At 49.8% G+C, this 24,403-nt stretch overlaps 1 protein-coding gene across 6 annotated transcripts in view; it reads left to right on the forward strand.

Annotated features, from left to right (window-relative positions):
• Positions 1-24,403, forward strand: part of LOC121293109 (F-actin-monooxygenase MICAL2-like) — a 590,417-nt gene that overhangs the window by 236,849 nt on the left and 329,165 nt on the right. For all 6 annotated transcript variants that reach the window (XM_041215769.1, XM_041215771.1, XM_041215772.1 and 3 more), the window contains one exon: positions 14,388-14,495. In XM_041215769.1, the coding sequence (XP_041071703.1) occupies positions 14,388-14,495 (108 nt within the window). The remainder of the gene's footprint in view (positions 1-14,387; positions 14,496-24,403) is intronic.

A 24,403-nucleotide genomic window follows, 5' to 3' on the forward strand; every position in this document is an offset into this window, starting at 1 on the left:
TCTATATTTTAGGATATTTTAAGACGTGAGGCACAATCGAGGCAGCCACAGAAACAAGTGAGTTAGTCGGCCCTGAAGGTAGAGAGTAACCTTCAACCCACTGACCCCGTATACAGAGTGACCTTTGTCCATGCTGACCCTGTGTACAGATTGACCCCTGTCCACACTGATCCTGTGTACAGAGTGACCCCTGTCCACGTTGACCCTGTGCACAGACTGACCCCTGTCCACGCAGACTCTGTGTATGGAGTGACCCCTGTCCATGCTGACCCTGTGTACGGATTGACCCCTGTCCACGCTGACCCTGTGTACGGAGTGACCCCTGTCCACGCTGACCCTGTGTACAGAGTGACCCTGTCCACGCTGACCCTGTGTACGGAGTGACCCCTGTCCATGCTGACCCTGTGTACAGAGTGACCCCTTGTCCATGCTGACCCGGTGTACGGAGTGACCCCTGTCCACGCTGACCCTGTGTACGGAGTGACCCCTGTCCACACTGACCCTGTGTACGGAGTGACCCCTGTCCACGCTGACCCTGTTTACGGGGTGAGCCCTGTCCACTTTGACCCTGTGCCCGCAGTGACCCCTGTCCACGCTGACCCTGTGCCCCCAGTGACCCCTGTTGACGCTGACCCTGTGCCCGCAGTGACCCCTGTCCACACTGACCCTGTGCCCAGTGTGACCCCTGTCCACGCGACCCTGTGCCCGGAGTGACCCCTGTCCACGCTGACCCTGTGCCCGGAGTGACCCCTGTCCATGCTGACCCTGTGCCCGGAGTGGCCCCTGTCCACACTGACCCTGTGCCCGGAGTGGCCCCGGTCCACGCTGACCCTGTGCCCGGAATCACCCCAGTCCACACTGACCTTGTGTACAGAATGACTCCAGTCCACACTGACCCCTTGTGCAGGGTGACCACTGTCCATTCAGACCCTCTGGACAGAGTGACCCCTCTGCACAATCAGCCTGTTTGCAGTAACTCCTATGAACTCTGCTGGAATGAACAGACAGGCTTCTCTTCTCTGGCACTCTGACCCCTCGCTGAACTTTGAACCTGTTTATAAAGTGATCATTGTCCACAGTTTAACACACGCACAGAATGATCCCATTTCCTGCAGGAGCCCTTACCTCTTGCTCTGTGCAGGGGATGAAACTGTCTGTCCAGGGGATTGTTTCCCTGTGAAACCCAGAATTATCCTCTGACGCTCGGGATGCCCTTTTCCAGTTTCACCCAGTGTAGAGAACAATCCCAGGATTTGTTGATGGATTTGTTTCTGTATTTCTATATTTTAGGATATTTTAAGACGTGAGGCACAATCGAGGCAGCAACAGAAACAAGTGAGTTAGTCGGCCCTGAAGATAGAGTGTAACCTTCAACCCCTTTGACCTTGTGTACGGAGCGTCGCCTGTCCACACTGACCCTGTATACAGAGACCCCGCTGTCTGCACTGACCCTGTGTACAGAGACCCCGCTGTCCGCACTGACCCTGTGTGCAGAGACCCCGCTGTCCGCACTGACCCTGTGTGCAGGGAACCCGCTGTCCACACTGACCCTGTGTACAGAGACCCCGCTGTCTGCACTGACCCTGTGTGCAGAAACCCCGCTGTCCGCACTGACCGTGTGTGCAGAGACCCCGTTGTCCGCTCTGACCCTGTGTGCAGATTGACCACTTTCCACACTCAGCCTGCGTCCAGAGTGACCTTTTTCCACACTCGCCCTCTGTACAGAGTGACCCATGTCTGCACTGACCCTGTGTACAGAGTGTCCCCTGTTCACACTGACCCTGTACACAGCGTGACCCCTGTCCGCACTCATCCTGTATAGATAGTGACCCCTGTCCGCGCTCACTTAGGGTACAGAGTGACCCCTGTCCGCGTTCACCCAGGGTACACAGTGACCCCTGTCCGCGCTCACCCAGGTTACAGAGTGACCCCTGTCCGCGCACACCCAGGGTACAGAGTGACCCCTGTCCGCGCTCACCCAGTGTAGTCCACGCTCACCCAGTGTAGAGAGTGATCCCTGTCCACGCTCACCCAGTGTAGAGAGTGACCCCTGCCCACGCTCACCCAGTGTAGAGAGTGACCCCTGCCCATGCTCACCCAGTATAGAGAGTGACTCCTGTCCACGATCAACCAGTGTAGAGTGACCTCTGTCCATGCTCATCCAGTGTAGGGAGTGACCCCTGTCCACGCTGACCCTGTGTACAGAGTGACCACTGTCCACCCTCTCCCTGTGTGCAGAGTGACCCCTGTCCACACTGACCCTGTGTGCAGAGTGACCCCTGTCCACACTGACCCTGTGTGCAGAGTGACTCCTGTCCACACTGACCCTGTGTGCAGAGTGACCCCTGTCCACACTGACCCTGTGTACGGAGTGACACCTGTCCGCACTGACCCTGTGTACAGAGTGACCCCTGTCCGCACTGACCCTGTGAACAGAGTGACCCCGGTCCGCACTGACCCTGTTTACAGAGTGACCCCTGTCTGCACTGACCCTGTGTACGGAATGACCCCTGACCGCACTGACCTTGTGTACAGGGTGACCCTTGTCCACGCTGACCCTGTGTACAGAGTGACCCCTGTCCGCACTGACCCTGTGTAGTGTGACCCCTGTCCGCACTCACCCCGTGTACAGAGTGACCCCTGTCCGCCCTGACCCTGTGTACAGAGTGACCCCTGTCCGCCCTGACCCTGTGTACAGTGACCCATGTCCACCCTGACCCTGTGTACGGAGTGACCCCTGTCCGCACTGACCCTGTGTACAGAGTGACCCCTGTCCGCCCTGACCCTGTGTACAGAGTGACCCCTGTCCGCCCAGACCCTGTGTAAAGAGTGACCCCTGTCCGCACTGACCCTGTGTACAGAGTGACCCCTGTCTGCACTGACCCTGTGTACAGAGTGACCCCTGTCCGCACTGACCCTGTGCACAGAGTGACCCCTGTCCGCACTGACCGTGTGTACGGAGTGACCCCTGTCCGCACTGACCCTGTGTACAGAGTGACCCCAGCCCATCCTCCCCCCTGACCTTGTGTTACTATTGTAGGCGTGTACACATCGCCCGTGTACACTACGTATCCATTCGTTTCGGGAACACATTTCCCGTTACCCAGTGTAATGAATGATCCCACGGAGGTTGAGGGAAACTATTCCTGTGACACCGAGTGTGGGGAACGATCCCGTGAAGCTCGGGAATATTTTCCTCTTAGCCCAATGACGAGATCATTCCCAGAATTTCTGATGGATTTGATTCTGTTTTTCTTTTAGGACATTTTTGTCTCAAAGCTGCAAACCAGGCTCTTAATGAAACAAGTGAGTGAGTGCCTCCAATAGATAGAGAGTAACATTCACCCCACTGACCCTGTGTACAGAGTGACCCCTGACTCCACTGACCCTGTGTACAGAGTGACCGCCAACCCCACTGACCCTGTGTACAGAGTGACCCCTGTCTCCACTGACCCTGTGTACAGAGTGACCCCTGTCCACGCTGACCCTGTGTGCAGAGTGACCCCTGTCCACGCTGACGCTGTGTGCGGAGGGACCCCTGTCCAGGCTGATGCTGTGTACGGAGTGACCCCTGTCCACGCTGACCCTGTGTACGGAGCGACCCCTGTCCAGGCTGACGCTGTGTGCGAAGCGACCCCTGTCCACGCTGACGCTGTGTGCGGAGTGACCCCTGTCCACGCTGACCTTGTGTATGGAGTGACATCCATCCACACTGACCCCGTGTGTAGAGACTGACCCCAGTCCACGCTGACCCCGTGTGCAGAGTGACCACTGTCCACGCTGACCCCGTGTGCAGAGTGACCCCTGTCCACGCTGACGCCGTGTGCAGAGTGACCCCTGTCCACGCTGACGCCGTGTGCAGGGTGACCCCTGTCCACGCTGACGCCGTGTGCAGGGTGACCCCTGTCCACGCTGACGCCGTGTGCAGGGTGACCCCTGTCCACGCTGACGCCGTGTGCAGGGTGACCCCTGTCCACGCTGACGCCGTGTGCAGGGTGACCCCTGTCCACGCTGACGCCATGTGCAGGGTGACCCCTGTCCACGCTAACCCCGTGTGCAGGGTGACCCCTGTCCACGCTGACCCCGTGTGCACGGTGACCCCTCTGCACAGTCAGCCTGTTTGCAGTAACTCCTATGACTTCTCCTGGAATGAGCAGACAGGCTTCTCTTATCTGACAGTGTGCACTCTGACCCCTCGCTGACCTTTGAACCTGCTTATAAAGTGATCATTGTCCACAGTTTAACACATGCACAGAATGATCCCATTTCCTGCAGGAGCCCTTACCTCTTGCTCTGTGCAGGGGGTGAAACTGTCTGTCCTGGGGATTGTTTCCCTGTGAAACCCAGAATTATCCTGTGACGCTTGGGACGCCCTTTTCCAGTTTCACCCAGTGCGGAGAACAATCCCAGGATTTGTTGATGGATTTGTTTCTGTATTTCTATATTTTAGGATATTTTAGGACGTGAGACACAATCGAGACAGCAACAGAAACAAGTGAGTTAGTCGGACCTGAAGGTCGTGAGTAACCTTCAACCCCATTGACCTTGTGTACGGAGTAATCTCTGTCCACACTGAACCTGTGTACAGAGTGACCCTGTCCGCACTGACCCTGTGTACAGTGACCCCTGTCCGCACTGACCTTGTGTACAGAGACCCCGCTGTCCCCACTGAACCTGTTTATGGAGTGACCCCTGTCCGCACTGACCCTGTGTACGGAGTGACCCCTGTCCGCACTGACCTTGTGTACAGAGTGACCCTTGTCCACGCTGACCCTGTGTACAGAGTGACCCCTATCCGCATTGACCCTGTGTATAGAGTGACCCCTGTCCACACTGACCCTGTGTACAGAGTGACCCCTGTCTGCACTGACCCTGTGTACGGAGTGATCCCTGTCCACACTGACCCTGTGTACAGAGTGACCTCTGTCTGCACTGACCGTGTACAGAGTGAACCCAGCCTATCCTCCCCCCTGACCTTGTGTTACTATTGTAGGCGTGTACACATCGCCCGTGTACACTACGTATCCATTCATTTCGGGAACACATTTCCCGTTACCCAGTGTAATGAACGATCCCATGGAGGTTGGGGGAAACTATTCCTCTGACACCGAGTGTGGGGAACGATCCCATGAAGTTCGGGAATATTTTCCTCTTAGCCCAATGATGAGATCATTCCCAGAATTTCTGATGGATTTGATTCTGTTTTTCTGTTTTAGGACATTTTTGTCTCAAAGGTGCAAACCAGGCTCTTAATGAAACAAGTGAGTGAGTGCCTCCAATAGATAGAGAGTAACATTCACCCCACTGACCCTGTGTACAGAGTGATCCCTGTCTCCACTGACCCTGTGTACAGAGTGACCGCCAACCCCACTGACCCTGTGTACAGAGTGACCACCAACTCCACTGACCCTGTGTACAGAGTGACGGCCATCCCCACTGACCCTGTGTACAGAGTGATCCCTGTCCACGTTGACCGTGTGTACAGAGTGACCGCCATCCCCACTGACCCAGTGTACAGAATGACTGCCGTCCACGCTGACCCTGTGTACAGAGTGATCCCTGTCCACACTGAGCCTATGTATGGAATGACCGCCATCCCCACTGATCCTGTGTACAGAGTGACCCCTGTCCACACTGACCCTGTGTACAGAGTGACCCCTCTTCACACTGACCCTGTGTACGGAGTGACCGCCATCCCCACTGACCCTGTGTACAGAGTGACCCCTGTCCACACTGACCCTGTGTACAGAGTGACCACAGTCCACATTGAGCCTGCGTACAGAGTGAGCCCTGCCTGTGCTGACCCTGTGTACGGAGTGACCCCTGTCCACACTGACCCTGCATACAGAGTAACCACTGTCCACACTGACCCTGCGTATGGAGTGACCCCCGCCCGTGCTGACGCTGTGTACGGAGTGACCCCTGTCCGCAATGACCCTGTGTACAGAGTGACACCTATCCACACTGACCCTTTGTGCAGAGTGAATCCTGTCCACACTGACCCTGTGTGCAGAGTGACTCCTGTCCACGCTGACCCTGTGTGCAGAGTGACTCCTGTCCACACTGACCCTTTGTACAGAGTGACCCCTGTCCACACTGACCCTGTGTACAGAGTGACCACAGTCCACATTGAGCCTGCGTACAGAGTGAGCCCTGCCTGTGCTGACCCTGTGTACGGAGTGACCCCTGTCCACACTGACCCTGCATACAGAGTAACCACTGTCCACGCTGACCCTGCGTATGGAGTGACCCCCGCCCGTGCTGATGCTGTGTACGGAGTGACCCCTGTCCGCAATGATCCTGTGTACAGAGTGACACCTATCCACATTGACCCTTTGTGCAGAGTGAATCCTGTCCACACTGACCCTGTGTGCAGAGTGACTCCTGTCCACACTGACCCTGTGTGCAGAGTGACTCATGTCCACACTGACCCTTTGTGCAGAGTGACTCCTGTCCACACTGATCCATTGTGCAGAGTGACTCCTGTCCACGCCGACCCTGTGTACAGAGTGACTCCTGTCCACCCTGATCCTTTGTGCAGAGTGACTCCTGTCCACACTGACCCTTTGTGCAGAGTGACTCCTGTCCACACTGACCCTTTGTGCAGAGTGACTCCTGTCCACACTGACCCTGTGTACAGAGTGACTCCTGTCCACGCTGACCCTGTGTACAGAGTGACTCCTGTCCACACTGACCCTTTGTGCAGAGTGACTCCTGTCCACACTGACCCTTTGTGCAGAGTGACTCCTGTCCACACTGACCCTTTGTGCAGAGTGATTCCTGTCCACACTGACCCTTTGTGCAGAGTGACTCCTGTCCACACCGACCCTTTGTGCAGAGTGACTCCTGTCCACTCTGACTCTTAGACTCATAGACATTTCCAGCACAGAAGGAGGCCATTCGGCTCACAGTGCCCACGCCGGTCAACAAAGCTCTCACTACACTGATCCCATTTTCCAGCACTTGGCCTGGTGGCTATGGCAACACAAGTGAATATCTAAATACATCTTAAATGTTACAAGAGCTTCTGACTAACCACCTTTTCAGGCAGGGTTTTCCAGGCTTTCACCACCATCTGGGTGAAAACATTTCTCCTCAACTCCCCTCTTGGCCTCCTACCGCTTACCTTAAATCTATGCCCCCTGGTTATTGACCTCTCTACTAATGGAAAAAGTGCCTATCCACCCTATCTGTACCCCTCATAATCTTATCCACCTCTATTAGGTTCCCTCTCAACCTTCGCTGCTCCAAGGAAAACAACCCCAGCCTATCCAATCTTTCCTCATAGCTCAGACCCTCCAGCCCAGGCAGCATCCTGGTAAATCTCCTCTGCACCCTCTCCAGTGCAATCACATCTTTCCTCTAATGTGGATTCCAGAACTGCACGCAGTACTCCAGTTGTGACCTAACCAGCATTTTATACAGCTCCAGCATAACCTCCCTGCTGTTGTACTCTGTGCCTTGGCTAATAAAGGTAAATATCCCATATGCCTTCTTAACCACACTATCTACCTGCCCTTCTACCCTCAAGGATCTGTGGATACGCACATCAAGGTCCCTCTGATCTTCAGTACTTTCCAGGGTCCTACCATTCATAGTGTAATCCCTTGCTTTGTTAGCCCTCCCCAAGTGCATTACCTCACACTTTTCCAGGTTGAATTCCATTTGCCACTGCTCTGCCCACCAGACCAGTCCATTGATATCCTCCTGCAGTTTAAGGCTATCCTCTTCACTATTTACCACCCTACCAATTTTTGTGTCATCCATGGATTTCTTGATCATACCCCCTACATGTAAGTCCAAATCAGTTATGTACACCACAAGTAGCAAGGACCCCAAAACCGAACCCTTTGGAACCCCACTGGAAACAGACTTCCAGTCACAGAAACATCCATGTACCATCACCCTCTGCTTCCTGCCTCTCAGCCAATTTTGGATCCAACATGCCACTTTGCCTTGGATCCCATTGGCTCTTACTTTCTTGACCAGTCTGCCATAAGGGACCATATCAAAAGCCTTGCTAAAGTCCATGTAGACCACATCAAATGCATTATCCTCATCAACACTCCTGGTTACCTCATAAAAAAATTCAAACACGACTTTCCCTTAACAAATCCATGCTGACTATCCCTGATTAACCTGTGTCTCTCCAACTGTGGATATATTCGGTCCCTCAGAATTCTTTCTAGTAACTTCCCCATCGCTGATTTTAGACTGATAGGCCTATAATTTCCTGGTCTATCCCTTCCTTTTTTAATAATGGGATAATGTTAGCAGTCTTCCAGTCATCTGGCACCTCACCTGTGACCAGAGAGGATTTGAAACTTACTGCCAGGGCTGCTGATATCTCTTCCCTTGCCTTCCTCATCAGCCCGGGATATATCTAATCCAGGTCTACGGATATTTTCACTTTTAAGGCCGCTAATATGTTATCTACTTGGACTTCCAAAAGGCCTTTGACAAGGTGCCGCACAGGAGGCTGCTCAGTAAGATAAGAGGCCATGGTGTTAGAGGCAAGGTACTAGCATGGATAGAAGATTGGCTGTCTGGCAGGAGGCAGAGAGTGGGAATAAGGGGGTCCTTCTCAGGATGGCGGCTGGTGACTAGTGGAGTTCCGCAGGGGTCAGTGTTGGGACCACAACTTTTCACTTTATACATTAATAATCTAGATGAAGGAACTGAGGGCATCCTGGCTAAGTTTGCAGATGATACAAAAATAGGAGGAGGGACAGGTAGTATTGAGGAGGCGGGGGGCTGCAGAAGGATTTGGACAGGTTAGGAGAATGGGCAAAGAAGTGGCACATGGAAGTGTGGGGAAGTGTGAGGTCATGCACTTTGGTAGGAAGAATAGAGGCATAGACTATTTTCCAAATGGGAAGAGAATTCAGAAATCTGGAGTGCTAAGGGACTTGGGAGTCCTAGTCCAGGATTCTCTTAAGGTTAACTTGCAGGTTGAGTCGGTAGTTATGAAGGCAAATGCAATGTTGGCATTTATTTCGAAAGGACTAGAATATAAAAGCAGGGATGTGCTGATGAGGCTTTATAAGGCTCTGGTCAGACCACATTTAGAATATTGTGAGCAATTTTAGGTCCCGTATCTCATGAAGGATGTGCTGGCCCTGGAGAGGGTCCAGAGGAGGTTCACAAGAATGATCCCAGCAATGAAAGGCTTAACATATGTGGAAAGTTTGAGGACTCTGGGTCTATACTCGCTGGAGTTTAGAAGGATGAGGGGGGATCTGATTGAAACTTACAGAATACTGAAAGGCCTGGATAGGGTGGACGTGGGGAAGATGTTTCCATTAGTAGGAGAGACTAGGACCCGAGGGCACAGCCTCAGAGTAAAGGGAAGACCTTTTAGCCAGAGAGTAGTGAATCTATGGAATTCATTGCCACAGAAGGCTGTGGAAGTCAGGTCATTGAGTGTATTTAAGACCGAGATAGATAGGTTCTTGATTGGTAAGGAGATCGAAGGTTACGGGGAGAATGCGGGAGAATGGGGTTGAGAAACTTATCAGCCATGATTGAATGACGGAGCAGATTGGATGGGCCAAAAGGCCTAATTTCTGCTCCTATGTCTTTTGGTCTTATGGTCTTATAGTATCTCCTCTCTCTTTATGTGAATTTCCTCTAATATTTCACAGTCCTCCCCCCTGATGTCCATACCATCGTCATCCTTTTCCAGTGTGAAGACCAATACAAAGTATTCATTGAGGATTGTACCCACGTCTTCCGGGTCCACACGCAGATTACTGCTATGGCCCCTAATTGGCCTTACTCTTTCCCTAGTTATCCTCTTGATCTTTATATATTTTAAAAACCCCTTTGGATCTTCCTTTATTCTATCCACCAATGCTTTCTCATGCACACTTTTAGCTTTCCTAATTTCCTTTTTAAGGTTCCCTCCTGCACTTTTTATATTCCTCTAAGGACTCTGCTGTATCGAGCCCTCGGTATCTGCCATAAGCTTCTCTTTTTATCTTAATCCTAACCTTTATGTCCCTTGACATCAAGGGTTCTCTGGACTTGGTTCCCCCCACCTTGGTCTTTACGGAAACATATTTGCCCTGTACTCTTGCTATTTCCTCCTTGAATACCTCCCACTGCTCTGACACAGTTTTATCTGCTTGGAGCTGCACCCAGTCCACTTGAGCCAAATCATATCTCATCTTAGTAAAATTAGCCTTTCCCCAGTTTAGAACTTTTATCTTTTTCCATAACTATCCTAAATCTAACTGTATTATGGTCACTATCTCCAAAATTCTCCCCTTCTGATGCGCCTTCCACCTGCCCGGGCTCATTTCCGAATATTAGGTCCAGACCTGCCACCACCCTTGTTGGGCTTTCTACATTCTGGCTAAAAATTTTCTTCTGGATGCAACTTAAGAATTTTGCTCCCTCTCTGCCTTGCACACTAAAACTATCCCAGTTAATATTTGGGTAGCTAAAATCCCCAACTATTACTGCCCTATTATCCTGACCTTGAGATTGTTGCCCCTTGTGCCGATATATACCACGTACTGAGCGAGTTCATTTGCATTGTGTATTCCACCATGTCAGAAAGTTGTGTGTTCATATTCCACTCCCGAACTTGACCACAGAAATCCATGCTTACTCCCCATTGCAGCACTGAGGGAATGCTGCACTGTCAGAGGTGCTGTCTTTCAGTGACATGGTTAATTGAGGCCACATTTGCTCCCTCAGGTGCATGGGAAGGACCTAATAGCACGATCTTGAAGAAGAGCAGGAGACCTCACTCTGGTGTCTTGTCCAAACATTCACATTCATACTCAACATCACAATAAAAAAATGACAAGATGTCTGTTTGAGTGAGATTCCATGCACTATTTGGCTGCAGCCTTTTCCCACGATATAAAAGTGACTCCACCTCACTGGTTTGGAAGTGCTTTGCGTAGTCTTGTGGTCATGAAATACGTTACATAAATCAGTCGTTCATATCTTTTCTCTGATCTTCTGTGCAGAGTAACCACTGCTGTCAGTGATACTTTGTACAGAATGACCTTTGTACCGAGTGACCCTGTGTACAGTTTGACTGTATCCCTAGTGATCCTCTGTAAAGAGTGCCTTCTGCCCATTTTGACTCCATTTGCTGTTAAACTCCCCATCTGCCTTCTGTCCCTGCGTACTGTTGTTTTTTATTCGTTCACGGAATGTGAGCATCATCAGCTAGACCAGCATTTATTGCCCATCCCTAATTGCCCTTGAGAAGGTGGTGGTGAGCTTCCTTCTTGAACTGCTGCAGTCCATGGTACACCCACAGTGCTGTTAGGGAGGGAGTTCCAGGATTTTGATCCAGCGACAGTGAAGGAACAGTGATATATTTCCAAGTCAGTATGGTGAGTAGTTTGGAGGGGAACTTCCAGGTGGTGGTGTTCCCATGTGCCTGCTGCCTTTGTCCTTCTAGTTGGGAGCAGTCGTGGGTTTGGAAGGAGCCTTGGTAAGTTGCTACAGTGAATCTTGTAGATGGTACACACTGCTGCTACTGTGCGTCGGTGGTGGAGGGAGTGAATGTTTGTGGATGTGGTGCCAATCAAACGGGCTGCTTTGTCCTGGATGGTGTCAAGCTTCTTGAGTGTTATTGGAGCTCCACTCATGCAGGCAATTGGGAGTATTCGATCACACTCTAACACCACTACAATTCATGACTGGATGTGGCAGGATTGCAGAGCTTGGATCTGATCCGTTGCAGGTGGAATGTCTTAGTTCTGTCTATCACCTGCTGCTTATACTGTTTGGCATGCAGGTAGTCCTATGTAGTAGCTTCACCAGATTGTCACCTCATTTTTAGGTATGCCTGGTGCTGCTCCTGGCATGCTCTCCTGCACTCTTCATTGAACCAGGGTTGATCCCCTTGCTTCCTGATAATGGTAGAGTGGGGGATATGTCAGGCCATAAGGTTACAGATTGTGGCTGAGTACAATTCTGCTGCTGATGGCCCACAGCACCTCATGGATGCCCAGTCTTGAGTTGCTAGAAATCTATCTCATTTAGCACGGTGGTTGTGCCGCACAACATGATTGAGGGTATCCTCATTGTGAAGACGGGACTTTGTCTCCACCAAGACTTTCTGGTTGGTCACTCCTACCAATATTGCCATGGACAGATACATCTGCAACAGGTAGATTGGTGAAGATGAGGCCAAGTAAATCCTTCCCTTTTGTTGGTTCCCTCACCACCTGCAGCAGACCCAGTCTAGCAGCTTTGTTATTTAGGACACAGCCAGCTCGATCTCTACTGGTGCTACTGAAGTCCCCCAGCGAGAGTACATTCTGCACTGTTGCTGCCCTCAGTGCTTCCTCCAAGTGGTGTTCAGCATGGAGGAGCACTGATTCATCAGCTGAGGCAGGGCGGTATGTGGTAATCAGCAGGAGGTTTCCTTGCCCATATTTGACCTGATGCCATGAGATTTCATGGGGTCCGGAGTTGATGTTGAGGATTCCCAAGTCAACTCCCTCCCTACTGTATACCTCTGTGCCGCCACCTCTGCTGGGTCTGTTCTGCTGGTGGGTCAGGACATACCCAGGAATGATGATGGTTGTGTTTGGGACATTGGCTGTGAGGTATGATTCCGTGGGTAAACTTTGAAGAGTCCGGAAGTGAGTTACTCGCCACAGGATTCCCAGCCTCTGACCTGCTCTTGTAGCCACAGTATTTATATGGCGAGTCCAGTTCAGTTTCTGGTCAATGGTAACCCCCAGGATGTTGATAGCGGGGGATTCAACGATGGCAATGCCATTGAACATCAAAGGGCGATGGTTAGATTCTCATTTGTTGAGATGAGGATGGTAGCTTATTGGTTACTGGACTAGCAATCCAGAGGCCCAGACTAATGCTCTGAGTTTAAAGCCCACCTTGTTAGTAGTTGGAGGGGGGTTTGGGGGGGCGGGGTGGGGGGGCGGTGGGCAGGGGCAGGGGGCTGTGGGTGGAATGTAAATTCAATTGACTTGCATGTTTGGAATATAATGCTACTGTTATTAATAATGATCATACAACTACTGGATTGCTGTGAAACTGGTCCACTGTGAAACTGGTTCACTGATGTCTTTTACAGAAGGAAATCTGCTGTCCTTACCCTGGCCGACATGTGACTAACCCTGCCCATACTGACACTGTGTACTGAATAATTCCATATGTTTTGAGAAGCATTTTGCTGGTTGCACTATGTATAGAATTAATGCTCCTCTTTATTCACTGCATCACCTTTTGTGTTTTATATTTTAGGACAATTTAGGACTAATGTGTCTCACCAGGAGACCAGTCAATAAAGTGAATTAGTCCCACATGAACAGGACCCATCATCCACAGTAACCCTCTGTCTGGAGTCACACACACCTTGTGGAGTCCTGTTTTATTGACACTGTGTACAGTGTTTCTAATGGCCCTGAAAACTGTAATCAAGCCTTTAAAGAGGAGATCGTTTATGTACTGTCGAGGTCCAGCCCCAAGAGTGGGATAGTGGGGAGGGCAAACAGAGCCAGAGCTCCCTGAATGACTAAACAAATAGAGATTAAGATCACCCAGAAAATAGGTGCATATGACAAACAAAAATGAGAGCCAGGCTGAATACAGAGACTTCAGAGCTAGAGAACACCAGCTCCAGTCTGAGTAGCAAAACCTTCTGTCTCCTGTCACTCAGGAAACTTCGAATCCACTTTCCATTTTCTTCCATGGGTTTGAACTTTACTGACAAGCCTGTTATGTGGCACTTTACCAAAAGCCTTTTGGAAGTCCACATACGCCATATCAACCATATTACCCTTATTGACCTCATGTCACCTCATCAAAAACTCAATCATGTGAATTAATTACAGTTTGTCCTTAATAAAGGCTGTCCTTAATTAATCCATACCTGTCCAAGTGATAATTTTGTCCTGGATTATTAGTTCGAGAAACCTCCCTACCACCACAGTTAAACTGACTAGCCTGTAATTGCTGCGATTATGTTTACACCCTTTTTTGAACAATGGTGTAACATTTGCAAGTCTCCAGCCCTCTGGCTCCGTCTGAGTCTAAGGAAGACACAAAAGTTGTGGCCAGTGCCTCTGCAATTTCCTCCCTTAAACCCTTCAGCATTTTCTGATCCATCTGACCTGGTCCTGGAGATTTTTAAGTCCAGTCAGCTTATCTAACAGCTTGTCTTTATCAATGTTTAGCCTGTCCAGTATCCTATCTAGCTCCTCTTTCACTCTTGATAATGTTCTCTTTCTGTGATGGAGGAGTTGGTGAACTGGATAGAATTGTAAGTATGAGATGATGATAGTGAAACAGAGATTGCACCAATGCTTATACACAATCTGTGTGGTGCTGGTGTGCTGTGTGTTTTATGGAGACAGCCTGACCCCTCTCAACATTGTGTTGCATTCCAGGAAGAACGGGACCCCTACCAGAAGGGCAGTGTCAAATCCATCGCCAATCAGTTCTTGGCTAAGTCTGATAGCAATGTCCCTGGACCATCGCATGGAGTGAAGAGACAAGTAAGGTTTTGGTGGATGGGTGGGGAGATGGGGATGCAAGGATGGGGAGGGAAGTGTCTGTGTGTGTTGTGTGGAGCAGAGGTGGGTACAGTGGTGATGGTCTGGCCTGGTGGGCTGTGCGCCCCAGTCTGTATTCAATTTATTTTAAGTTTCTATCTACAATCCATTGGATTAGCCTCAATAATTGGAAAACTATTGGAATGAACAATCCAATCAGAAACTCAGTGGATGAATGGATGGGATGTAACAAACCTTCATAATGTTATATCCAACTGAATGAATCCGAGATTGTGTGTCAAAGAACTGATAGATTAATAGTGGGATTGAGTGATGGGAACCTTTATTGTTTTTTCAATTCCAGAGGGCTTTTGATAAAGTGGTCAATGAGAGACTCCTTTTCTGAGCAAGGTCAGATGATATAACTAGTAATGATGTTTAGGAAATGGAGCCCCCGAGCATGTACATAAAATAATCTTTAAGACTGGCAGAACAAGCTGCGAGAGTAGTTAAAAAGGAATCCTTTCCATTATGAACTGAGGCATAAAATATAAATGAAAGAAAGCTATGCTAAACCTTTACAAAACATTGTTAGGACTCTGTTAAAATCTGTGCAAAACACTTTAGAAAGGATAATAAAAATAAAAATACCTGGAAAAACTCAGCAGGTCTGGCAGCATCTGCGGAGAGGAACACAGTTAACGTTTCGAGTCCGAATTACTCTTCAACAGAACTAAGTAAAAACAGAAGAGAGGTGAAATATAAGCTGGTTTAAGTGGGGGTGGGGCAGGTAGAGCTGAATAGAGGGCCAGTGATAGGTGGAGATAACCAAAAGATGTCATAGACAAAAGGACAAAGAGGTGTTGAAGGTGGTGATATTATCTAAGGAATGTGCTAATTAAGGGTAGAAATCAGGACAAGCAAGGTAAACCTGGTGAGGGAGGGGTGGGGTGAAGGAATCGAAATAAGCTAAAAGGTAGAGATAAAACAATGGATGGAAATATATTTAAAAATAATGGAAATAGGCATCGTGGAAGACCAGAAATGGGTGCTTCTCCTGTTCATACATGACTGTGCACGGAAACATTGCTTTTTAACTGGGGTGATGACAGCCGTGTTCAAAAACCCTCCCTCTGACATTATTCCGCTTGCCTCCACTACCCTCGAAACTCTGTAAAGAGACCATTGCCTTGGCAGGATAGAAAGATGAATCACATGAGCCCTTGTCAGCCATGAGCATTCACCTGGGATGATGGAGGTTTGGATTCAGGAGTTTGCTGCTGTCCACCAGCCGTGTCCCTTGGATGCATCCACCTCCCTCCCTCCCTCACTGCCTCTGACTGCAGCAGATGACAAATCGCACAGAATGAACAGCAGCTCCACATCTTGCTGGGATCTCGATGTTATGAGACCCATGAGTCGGGAACACACCTGCTGCCATGTGGGCTTCACCAGAGAGAGGAGAACACAACTGAACAGTGTTGACATCCAGTTGCCTCGTGATTATTGGGGTTTCCCTTTAGTCGATCATGTTTGCTGACCTTGAACTCCACCCACCCGAAAAGACCCTCTTCCCACCTCGAGGGATCTCACTGACTGACTAACTGCGTGGCCAAGGTCAGATTTGAGAAATGGTACATTATGAAGAAACATTAAAGCACCATTTTTTCCTGGTCCAATTCCTGTCGGAAAGAACCAGTCAGAGGCAGAGTACCAAAACTGAGTAGATGATTAACTGTACCATTAGGAACATTTATGGTTACAATAGCTTGATGATGGAAAATGGAGATGAAAGATTGACAAGTTAAATCCATGTTCCCCCCTGGTTGTTGTATATAAAATGGCTAGGGGAGCTATCATACTATCTGCAGTATTAAATGTGCATCAGAAACTTGTGTAAAGTTTCAAATAATTACAGCAGCTAAAGATAAGTTTGGTCCTATGAATATTACATAAATGCCCTACCCTGGAACATTATACCAATTTTCTCCTCAAAAGATCAAACACTCTTTTCCTCCTATAATCTGGTCACCATCCAGCTTTCATTCCTCTAGAACTTATTTCTTGCAATGATTTTTTTATTGTTCCAATAACTTCTCCCCTCCCCCCTGTCACCCACCAACTCTCGCAATCACCCTTAACCCGCTCAGTATCACCATTTCTCTCCCCTCTTGAACCTCCCGCGTTACCCTGGACCCTATCGCGATCCACCTCCAAGTGCCTTTCCTCCCCTCAGAGCTGACACCTGTTACCATGCCTATACCCACCCTGACCCTGCTCCCTCCCATTATCTGAGCCACCTGTCCTATCTCCCTCTGTGACCCCCACCAATGAGACCTTCACCTACCAGGCTCTCAACCTGGACCTGCCACCCTATTGCATCCCATTCTCCACTCTGACTGTGACTGTTCTCTCCTATTACCAGTACCCTGAGTTCACACTCGCCCCCGCTCCACCACCCCCCCCTCCTCCCCACCAAAGGACCCCACCTTTGATACCATTAACCCCGCTCTATAAGACATTCTTTCTGACCCCCTTCCCCAGATATTCTTACCCCCTCCCCACCGTCACTTCGCCAGGCACTTCTAACACCCCCACGCTCCAGCCCAATTCTCCGCTGACCCTGCCTCCTGTGTCCACCTTTGGGACACTGTTTCCTACCAGCACTCAATATGAGTGAAGTTATGTGAGGTCCTCAAGAAGGTGAAAGCAACATCTACTGACCTCAGAGTCATGGAAGAGGTGAAGCTCACCAGGCGCACGCCCCTTATAAACAGTTGGGAAACTGAATGTTCTAAATTCTCATTGGCTGGGAGCTTAATTTCAGTGAGGTGGCCTTTTAATGAGCATGCATGACATGCTAACACATGCTAATGGGACTCCCGACATTGTTTGTTGGGAAGCTTGACCCACCTTTGACCCGCCTTGAAAGTCCTAAGTTCAGAGTTCCAACAATTTATCCCACATTGGGAAATCGGTTTCTTGCCTCCCGCCAAATTAAGCCTGGTATGATTCCTGCTGCTGGCGTGACTGGAAGATTCTGCTCATTGTTTCAGGTTGAAATAACCTTGAATGAGTGCAGTTATATGTTTATATCAATCATAATTTATCTACATATTTATATATTTATTGAAGGAATTCTGAAACATGGAAGGGGTTTGGAATGGGGAAGGATCCTGGAATGAAATGGGGTTCGTTGGAAGGGGAAGGGATGGAATGGGTCAAGTTTCTAGAAAGGGGAGGGAATTTGGACTATGGAAAGGGTTTGGAATAGGGAATGTTTCCTGCAGTGTGTTGAGGGGGGGATATTCATAAAGCACTTGATATTGTGCCAGGTAAGACCTGTTACAACAAACAGTGCACATGGAATTTAGGGAACACGGTAGCATGTAGGAAAGAGCAATGGATATGGAACACAAAGGAAAAGAATAGGGATAACTGGATATTTTAGGAGTGATGGGATGTGGGAGATCGTATTGGAACTTCTCTCCTTTGCATTTAACGTCAAATATTAAACACAGACGGAAAAGCAGCAGTATTGGAAAACTGTAAGTAAGAATGCGATAGATTACAGGAGGATGTAGGCAGATTAGAGGGGTAGACCAAGAGAGAAACATGAAGTCATGCATTTGGGAAAAGCAAATAGTAAAATGCAATCACACCACAGGATAAGTGCGTGTACAGACTGGGGTGGCTGAGAGATTTTAGGAGTGTAGGTGGGAGAAGAGAGGGCAGAAATTCCCATTAAGAAGACAAATGGGATTCTGAGATTTCTATAGGGGTGTTGAATATTATGGACTGGACATTGAACCACAGTTGGAATATTAAGTAATGCAGTACTAGGGACCTGGCACGAAGAGTATTAAAATCGTGGAAGGTGGATTGACAGATCTCGCTATGATTTTCCACCAGTTGGTGAATCAGTAACTGAAGCTAAAGAAGATTAGCACTAGAAGATGAAGGGGCAATTACAGCAACAACCTGTTGTACCTTTAACATAGGAAAATGTCCCAGGCTGCTTCACAGGGATGTCAGAGGAACATTGACAGCAAGGCAAAGAGAGAGAAATTAGGAGGGATGACTAGAAGCTTGTTCAAGGTGGTCAGTTTTAATAGGATCTTAATGGGAGAGAGGGAGAGGTAAGAGGCAGAGATATTTAGGGAGGGAATTCCAGAGTTAAGGGCCTACCAAACAAAGCAAAAAAGGTGGATTGTGAAAATCAGGATCGATAAGAGGAGCAGCACAGAGACCTTGGAGGGCTATAAGAGGCTGGAGGAGGTTACAGAGATAGGGAGGCGGGTGAGGCTATGGAGGGTTTCATTACGAGGATGAAAGTTTGAAGGTTATTCATGAACTGGGAGCCATGAGAGCACAGGGGTAATGGGTAAACGGGATGGTGCAAGTTAGGCTATAGGCAGCAGAGTTTGGGATGAACTGGTGTTTATAGAGGGTTGAAGATGGGAGGCTGGCAAGGAGGGCATTAGATTGGTCAGGAATAAGGGTAGAAGGAAGCGCATGGATGAGAATTTCAGTAGCAGAAGTGGGTGATAATAAGATACTGGAAGCCGATAGTCTTGGCGGTGGAGAGGACGTGCAGTTGGAAACTCTGATTGGGATCATATAGATACACTGAGAGATTGTGAAGAGTCTGGTTCAGCCTCAGACAATGGTAAAAGATAACTAAGGAATGGAATTTGTGGTGGAGGTGAGATGTCAGTGCTGCTGGGAGAGACGAAGGTGAGAGGTCACTGCTGCTGGGAGAGACGAAGGTGAAAAGTGATTGCTGCTGGGAGTAATGGTGGTGAGATGTCAGTGCTGCTGGGAGAGACAAAGGTGAGATGTGATTGGTGCTGGGAGTGATGCCGATGTGATGTCAGTGCTGCTGGGAGTAATGGCAGTGTGATGTCAGTGCTGCTGGGAGTGATAAAGATGTGATGTCAGTGCTGCTGGGAGTGATGGCAGTGTAAAGACAGTGCTGCTGGGAATGATGAAGGTGAGATGTCAGTGCTGCTGGGAGTAATGATGGGGAGATCTCTGCTGCTGGGAGTGATCGCGGTGAGATGTGATTTCTGCTGGGAGTGATGGCGGTGAGATGTGATTTCTGCTGGGAGTGATGGCAGTGAGAAGTGATTGCTGCTGGGATTTGTGGCGGTGCGATCTCTGTGCTGCTGGGAGTGATGAAGGTGAGATGTCAGTGCTGCTGGGAATTATAGCGGTGTGATGTCAGTGCTGCTGGGAGTGATGACGGGGAGATATCAGTGCTGCTGGAAGTGATGAAGCTGAGATGTCAGTGCTGCTAGGAGCGATGAAGGTGAGATGTCAGTGCTGCTGGGAGTGATGAAGGTGAGATGTCAGTGCTGCTGGGAGTGATGAAGGTGAGATGTCAGTGCTGCTGGGAGTGATGAAGATGAGATGTCAGTGCTGCTGGGAGTGATGAAGGTGAGATGTCAGTGCTGCTGGGAATGATGAAGGTGAGATGTCAGTGCTGCTGGGAGTGATGAAGGTGATATGTCAGTGCTGCTGGGAGTGATGAAGGTGTGATGTCAATGCTGCTGGGAGTGATGAATATGAGATGTCAGTGCTGCTGGGAGTGATGAAGGTGATATGTCAGTGCTGCTGGGAGTGATGAAGGTGATATGTCAGTGCTGCTGGGAGTGATGAAGGTGTGATGTCAATGCTGCTGGGAGTGATGAATATGAGATGTCAGTGCTGCTGGGAGTGATGAAGGTGAGATGTCAGTGCTGCTGGGAGTGATGAAGGTGAGATGTCAGTGCTGCTGGTGTGATGTCAGTGCTACTGGGAGTGATGAAGGTGATATGTCAGTGCTGCTGGGAGTGATGAAGGTGAAATGTCAGTGCTGCTGGGAGTGATGAAGGTGAGATGTCAGTGCTGCTGGTGTGATGTCAGTGCTACTGGGAGTGATGAAGGTGATATGTCAGTGCTGCTGGGAGTGATGAGGGTGAGATGTCAGTGCTGCTGGGAGTGATGAGGGTGAGATGTTAGTGCTGCTTGGAGTGATGAAGGTGAGATGTCAATGCTGCTGGATGTGATGAAGATGAGGTCTCAGTGCTGCTGGGAGTCATGAGGGGGTGATGAAGCCGAGGTGGCAGTGCTGCTGAGAGTGATGAGAGGTTGATGAAGGTGAGGTGTCAGTGCTGCTGGGACTGTTGAGGGGGTGATTAAGCCGAGGTGTCAGTGCTGCTGGGAGTGATGAAGATGAGGTCTCAGTGTTGCTGGGAGTGATGAGGGGGTGATTAAGCCGAGGTGTCAGTGCTGCTTGGAGTGACGAAGGTGAGATGTCAGTGCTGCTGGGAGTGATGAAGGTGAGATGTCAGTGCTGCTGGGAGTGATGAAGATGAGATGTCAGTGCTGCTGGGAGTGATGAAGGTGAGATGTCAGTGCTGCTGGGAATGATGAAAATGAGATGTCAGTGCTGCTGGGAGTGATGAAGATGAGATGTCAGTGCTGCTGGAGTGATGAAGATGAGATGTCAGTGCTGCTGGGAGTGATGAAGGTGATATGTCAATGCTGCTGGGTGTGATGAAGGTGAGATGTCAGTGCTGCTGGGAGTGATGAAGATGAGATGTCAGTGCTGCTGGAAGTGATGAAGGTGAGATGTCAGTGCTGCTGGGAGTGATGAAGGTGAGATGTCAGTGCTGCTGGGAGTGATGAAGGTGAGATGTCAGTGCTGCTGGGAGTGATGAAGGTGAGATGTCAGTGCTGCTGGGAGTGATGAAGGTGATATGTCAGTGCTGCTGGGAGTGATGAATATGAGATGTCAGTGCTGCTGGGAGTGATGAAGGTGAGATGTCAGTGCTGCTGGGAGTGATGAAGGTGAGATGTCAGTGCTGCTGGGAGTGATGAAGGTGAGATGTCAGTGCTGCTGGGAGTGATGAAGGTGATATGTCAGTGCTGCTGGGAGTGATGAAGGTGTGATGTCAATGCTGCTAGGAGTGATGAATATGAGATGTCAGTGCTGCTGGGAGTGATGAAGGTGAGATGTCAGTGCTGCTGGGAGTGATGAAGGTGAGATGTCAGTGCTGCTGGTGTGATGTCAGTGCTACTGGGAGTGATGAAGGTGATATGTCAGTGCTGCTGGGAGTGATGAAGGTGAGGTCAGTGCTGCTGGGAGTGATGAAGGTGAGATGTCAGTGCTGCTGGTGTGATGTCAGTGCTGCTGGGAGTGATGAGGGTGAGATGTCAGTGCTGCTGGGAGTGATGAAGGTGAGATGTCAGTGCTGCTGGGAGTGATGAAGGTGAGATGTCAATGCTGCTGGATGTGATGAAGATGAGGTCTCAGTGCTGCTGGGAGTCATGAGGGGGTGATGAAGTCGAGGTGTCAGTGCTGCTGAGAGTGATGAGAGGTTGATGAAGGTGAGGTGTCAGTGCTGCTGGGACTGTTGAGGGGGTGATTAAGCCGAGGTGTCAGTGCTGCTGGGAGTGATGAAGATGAGGTCTCAGTGTTGCTGGGAGTGATGAGGGGGTGATTAAGCCAAGGTGTCAGTGCTGCTGGGAGTGACGAAGGTGAGATGTCAGTGCTGCTGGGAGTGATGAAGGTGAGATGTCAGTGCTGCTGGGAGTGATGAAGATGAGATGTCAGTGCTGCTGGGAGTGATGAAGGTGAGATGTCAGTGCTGCTGGGAGTGATGAAAATGAGATGTCAGTGCTGCTGGGAGTGATGAAGATGAGATGTCAGTGCTGCTGGAGTGATGAAGATGAGATGTCAGTGCTGCTGGGAGTGATGAAGGTGAGAGGTCAGTGCTGCTGGGAGTGATGAAGGTGATATGTCAATGCTGCTGGGTGTGATGAAGGTGAGATGTCAGTGCTGCCGGGAGTGATGAAGATGAGATGTCAGTGCTGCTGGAAGTGATGAAGGTGAGATATCAGTGCTGCTGGGAGTGATGAAGGTGAGATGTTAGTGCCGCTGGGAGTGATGAAGATGAGATGTCAGTGCTGCTGGGAGTGATGAAGGTGAGATGTCAGTGCTGCTGGGAGTGATGAAGGTGAGATGTCAGTGCTGCTGGGAGTGATGAAGGTGAGATGTCAGTGCTGCTGGGAGTGATGAAGGTGATATGTCAGTGCTGCTGGGAGTGATGAAGGTGTGATGTCAATGCTGCTGGGAGTGATGAATATGAGATGTCAGTGCTGCTGGGAGTGATGAAGGTGAGATGTCAGTGCTGCTGGGAGTGATGAAGGTGAGATGTCAGTGCTGCTGGGAGTGATGAAGGTGAGATGTCAGTGCTGCTGGGAGTGATGAAGGTGATATGTCAGTGCTGCTGGGAGTGATGAAGGTGTGATGTCAATGCTGCTGGGAGTGATGAAAGTGTGATGTCAATGCTGCTAGGAGTGATGAATATGAGATGTCAGTGCTGCTGGGAGTGATGAAGGTGAGATGTCAGTGCTGCTGGGAGTGATGAAGGTGAGATGTTAGTGCTGCTGGTGTGATGTCAGTGCTACTGGGAGTGATGAAGGTGATATGTCAGTGCTGCTGGGAGTGATGAAGGTGAGATGTCAGTGCTGCTGGGAGTGATGAAGGTGAGATGTCAGTGCTGCTGGTGTGATGTCAGTGCTACTGGGAGTGATGAAGGTGATATGTCAGTGCAGCTGGGAGTGATGAAGGTGAGATGTCAGTGCTGCTGGGAGTGATGAAGGTGAGATGTCAATGCTGCTGGATGTGATGAAGATGAGGTCTCAGTGCTGCTGGGAGTCATGAGGGGGTGATGAAGCCGAGGTGTCAGTGCTGCTGAGAGTGATGAGAGGTTGATGAAGGTGAGGTGTCAGTGCTGCTGGGACTGTTGAGGGGGTGATTAAGCCGAGGTGTCAGTGCTGCTGGGAGTGATGAAGATAAGGTCTCAGTGTTGCTGGGAGTGATGAGGGGGTGATTAAGCCAAGGTGTCAGTGCTGCTGGGAGTGACGAAGGTGAGATGTCAGTGCTGCTGGGAGTGATGAAGATGAGATGTCAGTGCTGCTGGGAGTGATGAAGATGAGATGTCAGTGCTGCTGGGAGTGATGAAGGTGAGATGTCAGTGCTGCTGGGAGTGATGAAAATGAGATGTCAGTGCTGCTGGGAGTGATGAAGATGAGATGTCAGTGCTGCTGGAGTGATGAAGATGAGATGTCAGTGCTGCCGGGAGTGATGAAGATGAGATGTCAGTGCTGCTGGAAGTGATGAAGGTGAGATGTCAGTGCTGCTGGGAGTGATGAAGGTGAGATGTCAGTGCTGCTGGGAGTGATGAAGGTGAGATGTCAGTGCTGCTGGTGTGATGAAGTTGTGATGTCAATGCTGCTGGGAGTGATGAAGGTGAGGAGTCAGTGCTGCTGGGAGTGATGAAGATGAAATGTCAGTGCTGCTGGGAGTGATGAAGATGAAATGTCAGTGCTGCTGGGAGTGATGAAGGTGAGATGTCAGTGCTGCTGGGAGTGATGAAGGTGAGATGTCAGTGCTGCTGGGAGTGATGAAGGTGATATGTCAGTGCTGCTGGCAGTGATGAAGGTGTGATGTCAATGCTGCTGGGAGTGATGAATATGAGATGTCAGTGCTGCTGGGAGTGATGAAGGTGAGATGTCAGTGCTGCTGGGAGTGATGAAGGTGAGATGTCAGTGCTGCTGGTGTGATGTCAGTGCTACTGGGAGTGATGAAGGTGATATGTCAGTGCTGCTGGAAGTGATGAAGGTGAGATGTCAGTGCTGCTGGTGTGATGTCAGTGCTACTGGGAGTGATGAAGGTGATATATCAGTGCTGCTGGGAGTGATGAGGGTGAGTTGTCAGTGCTGCTGGGAGTGATGAAGGTGAGATGTCAGTGCTGCTTGGAGTGATGAAGGTGAGATGTCAATGCTGCTGGGTGTGATGAAGATGAGGTCTCAGTGCTGCTGGGAGTCATGAGGGGGTGATGAAGCCGAGGTGTCAGTGC

The sequence above is a fragment of the Carcharodon carcharias genome, chromosome 21 (genome assembly GCF_017639515.1).
Source record: "Carcharodon carcharias isolate sCarCar2 chromosome 21, sCarCar2.pri, whole genome shotgun sequence".
NCBI classification, from domain to species: domain Eukaryota; kingdom Metazoa; phylum Chordata; class Chondrichthyes; order Lamniformes; family Lamnidae; genus Carcharodon; species Carcharodon carcharias.